The following is a 6,000-nucleotide window of genomic DNA, read 5'->3' as shown; positions in this document are numbered from 1 at the left end:
TGAGATACAAGTTTCTTAAATAAAAACTCTTTGTGATCTTCTCAATTTTTAAGAGTTATGGTCCTGAGGCGAAAATTCTTCAGAATTATTGGTACAGAAGCAGCCATTTCATCCTCTTCCTTTCTGTGAATGTGCAGGTACCATACTAGAGAAGTGTGTGCTGGGAATGGCGGAATAGCACAGGTAAAGCATTAATGCGTTTTTCAAATGTATAAAACGGACTATTGTAACAAAAAAGTGCATTTTTTATAAATATCAAGTAGAATATGCCTTTACTGTAATACAAAAAAAAAAAAAGTTTGCTGTTCTAAAACACCAATTTTTTTCCTGAAGAAAGAACAGAACAAAGGATCGGATTCAATCGGTAAATCAGGAAATTTTGATATCAGCTTTGTCTGTTTCCAGTTTTCTGATTAGTACTCAACACAGTTCTGCTGATCTATATAAAACTAGAAAACTGCAGGTATTTACACCAAATAGAAGCTGGGTTTTCTTAGCAAACAGTAAGGGTCATGAGAAAATTCACCTTAAAAATGAAGCTGTTCTTAAACCAAACAATTTTATTGTGTAAGAACTCGTTTAACGTCAGTAAGAGCCCCCATCTAATTAAAGACCTCAAATTCACTCAGAAAAAAAGGCTTTAAAATTATTTTGGTAACAACTGTTTAATGTACTTATTAGAAGGAAAGATTGGTAGGTTATTTGGTAATGACCTACATTTATATAAGTTTGTACATAGGAATCAACTGGGACCTGATACAACCTAAACAGAAATTTAAATACAGTAAGTTTTCCATATATCAAAAGGGCTAAGAGCTTTTAAAAATGTAGAGAGATTTCAAGTCTGCAACACACACCTGGAACTGTGCATCTTCCATTTAATTTTACAGACAGACAGACACTGCATGGGCAGATAGTTCCCAGTTATCTTATCCAAATGCTTCAGATCAACCATGTTTTCAGTGAGATATGCACTGAACAGCAATGTTTTAACAAGTCTAAAACACTACACAGATTTAAAAATATTGCAACAACTTATGTAGTCATCACTGAAAAAGGCATTCAACATGAATAAAATATGAGAAAACTGATGTTCACATTTAATACCAAAGCTTTGAAAAAACTTTTAATCATTTTCAGATAAACTTTTCAAACATGTAGTACATATTTGTGTATGCAGTTGCTCCAGGTCCTGATGACAGTCATAATGACAACTATCTGATAACATAATACAGTGACGTCCTATGGGCTGCGTAGGCTGGGCCTACACTAACACCAGTCTTGGTCACTGTATGTTTTTTCGGAGTTTTTTCAGTTTCTGTCATTTCAAGCCATCACTTCTGAACTATGCAGATGCTAGGGCTGAGAAATAGAAATTATTAAAGTCTCATATAAAACAAAGGCATAAGCTCTAACACAGAAACTTTTTGATTTACATGGATTGCACAGAGGCATTTTAAAAAACACCATTCCAAATTTCTTAGTTGTGTTCATTTTGATGATACAGCCAGATTATCCCTGGATGAAGGAAGCATTACTGTACATAAAAATATTTAAACAAGTTCAATTGAATATTAACAAAACAATACAACTACACACTTAGTTTCATTGCATTTGAAAGATATTCCATAACTTTCAGGTAACCCTGGCTTCCAGCTGCATTCCACCCCCCAAAACAAACACCAACAGATATCCTAGAGAGCATCAGTTTGTCCAGAAAAGAGGAAGAAAAAAACCAAAAAAACTGAGGTGCAATCATGTCACAGTTAATGCATGTCTGCTTCCAATACATTCAAAGACATTTTAAAAAAATCAATAGTTAAAATAGGCCTTTTTGCAGTCTGAGAATTCAAGATACTTAAAATTTTGTAATTACACATACATGCAAATTCTTCATATATACAAATGTCAAAAAAATTTAACAAGTTGCAAAGAAATTAGAAGGATTGTGGTGAATCTGACAGGCTACATTTAAATGCTTTACCACTAACACATTCCTGAATATAGCAGTCATAGTCGTTTAATAAATTTTCTACATGGCCTTTTTATAAAAAGTTAGTCATTATCAGTACTTAAGAATTCAAGATGTTCTCAATTCACTCCTCTTATTTAAGGCCACTTTGGTAAAGGCATTGCAGCAAGAACACAAAAACAATAGCATCTTTTCTATTATTTATTTTTTTCACCTGCAAACTGTAGCAAAACATGATGAGCTTTAATATGCAGACAGGAATCCCTCTACATTTTTAAAGAATTTAGGCATGTATAAATAGAAGAGCTCTTTAGAAAGGAAAAATTCGAGAATGAATAAAACCTTCCAATTTTTGACTTTGTAACTTTTCAGTAGCAATGGTTAAAATGATTTTAGGTCATCCATTCCAAGATATATGACAGCACCTTAAAAGTGGCTGATCCATTTCCCCAGTAACGTTTCTCACATAATGTGTTAAAGTTACAAATACTGATATGCACAAATAGCTAATTTCTAAGAAAAATATGTACAGTACTGCAGCATAATGAATGTGGTATCTGCAATAACTTAACATTAGCCAATTTTTAATATACATGATACCGCGGCCTTTTTCTGCCAATTCACAGATTAAGAGTGTTACTGGAGCCCTCTGTTTTGCACATATTACCTGGTGTTTAATACACAATGCAGGCTTTTAAAGACTTCTCTTGTGTTTAAAGCTAATATCAGTGAAACAAGACAACAGTGCAAGAGGCGGAGAGATGAAATGTGACCACACAGAAGTCCGTTCCAGTAAAGTGTCTATATAAGGCTATAAGAAAGGATTGGTTGATGAGCTTCCTGTCGGAAATTGTCCTGTTGGCGCACCAGTCTAAAGGAAAACATAAGATAAATACATAATTTTAATTAACTTGGAGTCACCCTTGTTAGAGGCAGCAATATTGACCCATCACTGGCAACAAACTACACCTGCCCGTGCTCTTTCCTGCCCATTATTTCATGTCACTCTTATGACAGTTCTCATTGAAACAAGATCTGCTTAAGATTCCTTTCGCAGACTGTACAAGAAATCCTTCAGTTTCTCATAAAGACAGCAGACAAGTTTCATATTATAAAATTAGCTTATCGCCAGGCCCGGCACAGTAGCCTAGCAGCAAAAGTCCTCGCCTTGCATGTGTTGGGATCCCACATGGGCACTGGTTCTAATCCTGGCAGCCCCGCTTCCCATCCAGCTTCCTGCTTGTGGCCTGGGAAAGCAATTGAGGACAGCCCAAAGCCTTGGGAGCCTGCACCTGCATGGGAGATCCAGAAGAGGATCCTGGCTTTGAATCAGCTTAGCTCCGGCTGTTGCAGCCACTTGGGAAGTGAATCAATGGACGGAAGATCTTCCTCTCTGTCTCTCCTCCTTTCTGTATATCTGACTTTGCAATAATAACAAATAAATCTTTTTAAAAATTGCTTATTGTCAATGCTTTGATGTACAACTCTTTTAAAAGTCAGAAAAGGGTCACACATAATGGCCTTGTTTCAATTTCAATAATCATGATGTCAGACTCTGTGACATAAAACAGTAAGAATATTTAGATGCTTTTTTTTATCTGAAAATCAGATCCAAAAACTTAAAAGTATTAAAAATAAAATTTTACTTACCATAAATGGATTACTAGATACTGCAGCAGCTGCAACTTGACCAAAAGGAGTTACCACTGGCTTTGTCTGTCCAAAAGCTGCAAAACCTGAACCTTGTAAAGACAGAACCATCAATTACACCCTCATCTGCAAGAGACAATCAGACCGCACAGAGCCTCATGACCTTTCAGAGAAACTCCAGGGCAGAGAACGCCAGGGTTAGACTGGCAGCTCTCACGCCCTTGCAGCTATCGCAGACAAGCTGCCTGTGGTCTTAACAGAGCTTTCATTCAGCGCTTCAGAAATAACGAATTCCAACTAGTCAGTTATGTGATCACTGACATTCAAAGCATTTAATCAAATCATGGGTTTGGGACTATCTGGAAACAAAGGTTTCCATGTGAATATCACAGCACTTCTTAGGCAGTTTTATCATTTTTTTTTTAATCACATATGACTCATCCATGGACCACATTCCCAAAGATTTTTATAACTACTGACTTTGAAGATAAAAGCACTTCATTGTAAGAACAATCAACTTCTTAATAAAAGAAATGGGTAAAACAAAAACAGAACAAACAAGTCCTCTCACTTTGACCTAAAAATGAACTCCAACTATAATACAAAATTATCTTACTCATGCAAACACACACAAAAACATATTCTCCTAACACTCATTAACTAACATTGCAGTATTCTTTGGTATGATTTTTACTAAACATATGTAATGATCCATAAGGGATACCCAAAGTGGACGAAGAGCTCTGATGTTAACATCTTTCTTACCATTAGGCTGCTGAGAAAAAGCTGTCTGTTGAGGGAAAGTTGCTTGGGCTGGGAAGGCTGGCTGCTGGAAACTGCCACTAAAGCTGGTGGGGAGACTGTAGGGAGCAGGTGTGCCAAAGCCCGCAGGCATGCTCATGGATGCAGTGCCAAAGGTCGCGGCTTACAGGAGAAAGAAAGGTTGATCAGATATGTGCAAGCTTGTTTCTTTCTCATGCTCAACACTGTAGAACAGATATCACTTACCTTCAAAAATCATGAAATGTACCTTTAAAAACATTTGAAATTCCAAAAGAATGTGCTAGAACTATATAGATTATCTATGAAAATTTATTATCCTGAAACTCTATGTCCACAAATTAGTAAAACTCTGACTTTTAAATTCAAGAACATTTCTCACACATAATTTTAAGTTCTACAGAGCAGTCTGCTCCTCAAAGCCGATCACTGTGAAATTCACATATATATCTCAGCACACAATCTGTTTTGTACACACACAAAACACACATATATATAGTGCTCCTGGAAAAAAAAAATTAGAACGTTTCTACAAAATACTTCGAAACTAACAAGACCTAACGGAAGTTACAGGGCTAAAGGTAGACCACCCATGATCTGTAACACCTTTAAACTTGCAGCCATCAAGAAAGTAAACCAACTCCAAAAGCAAAGTACGGACTCTTCCTTTGCTGCGAGGCAAAGGAAGGCAGCTTTAGCAAAGGGTTGAAAGAAGGTTGGGTTGCTGTTAAAGCACAGCAATCAATACAAAATGTACAAGGACTGCAAGCATCAACATTCTTGACAGAGTAAATGGGCACTGCGTAGAAAGAACACTATCTACTCCCTTGGCCTGCATGTCTCACTGTCATTACGTGGTAGGCACAACAGGCTGATATAGAGCTGTGTGAATCACTGACATACACTTGGTGTGCTACTCTTATTAACCTTAGCAACTGCTTATGAACTTATTCACAGTACAATAAAACTATTATTCCCTGCCTAAAAATACAAAAAAAATTTAAAAATCAAGATAAATAAATAAAGACATAATCGTAAAACTCTATCTTCTAGAAACAATGTCAAATGAGTAAAGAAAAAAGTCATGTTTAAAAATAGACTTTTGGGGCGTGGCATGCTAGCCTACCAGCAAGTCCTTGCCTTGCACGCGCAGGTGTCCCAAATGAGCGTGTTCTATCCCAATGGCCCCGTTTCCCATCCAGCTCCCTGTCTGTGGCCTGGGAAAGCAGTCAACAACAGCTCAAAGCCTTGGGACCCCTCACCCATACGTGGGAGACCCGGAAGAGCTCCTGGCTCCTGGTTTCGGATGGGCTCAGCTCTGGTCGTTGCAGCCACTTGGGGAGTGAATCACTGGATGGAAGATCTTCCTATCTGTCTCTCGTCTTCTCTGCATATCTGATTTTTCAATGAAAATAAAATAAAGCGTCAAAAAATGGACTCTTGGTAGTTACAACCAAATATTTTTATCATCACACTGTAGCTCACTAAATTCTCTGAGCCTAAGAACCTTATCAACTGACTTCTGACTCAAGGCACAATGAATACTGCAAATGTTACACAAAATTGTTTTTTTCAAACTAAAAAACAAGTTCAAAATA

At 37.0% G+C, this 6,000-nt stretch overlaps 1 protein-coding gene across 4 annotated transcripts in view; it reads right to left on the bottom strand.

Moving 5' to 3' along the window:
• Positions 1 to 1,099: 1,099 nt before the first annotated feature.
• Positions 1,100 to 6,000, bottom strand: part of AGFG1 (ArfGAP with FG repeats 1) — a 67,554-nt gene continuing 62,653 nt past the window's right edge. For 2 of the 4 annotated variants that reach the window (XM_004576750.3, XM_004576752.3), the window contains 3 exons: positions 4,388 to 4,546; positions 3,623 to 3,708; positions 1,100 to 2,843 (listed from right to left, as the gene is read on the bottom strand). In XM_004576750.3, coding sequence (XP_004576807.2) covers positions 2,784 to 2,843; positions 3,623 to 3,708; positions 4,388 to 4,546 — 305 coding nt within the window. In that variant the 3' untranslated portion in view covers positions 1,100 to 2,783. Of the gene's footprint in view, positions 2,844 to 3,622; positions 3,715 to 4,387; positions 4,547 to 6,000 lie in introns of all 4 variants that reach the window. The other 2 variants (XM_058665083.1, XM_004576751.3) reach the window with 1 other exon arrangement.

This window comes from Ochotona princeps, chromosome 5, assembly GCF_030435755.1.
Source record: "Ochotona princeps isolate mOchPri1 chromosome 5, mOchPri1.hap1, whole genome shotgun sequence".
In the NCBI taxonomy this organism is placed as follows: domain Eukaryota; kingdom Metazoa; phylum Chordata; class Mammalia; order Lagomorpha; family Ochotonidae; genus Ochotona; species Ochotona princeps.
The sequence above is the reverse complement of the archived record's forward strand: the minus strand, read 5'-3'. Positions and strand labels throughout refer to the sequence as shown.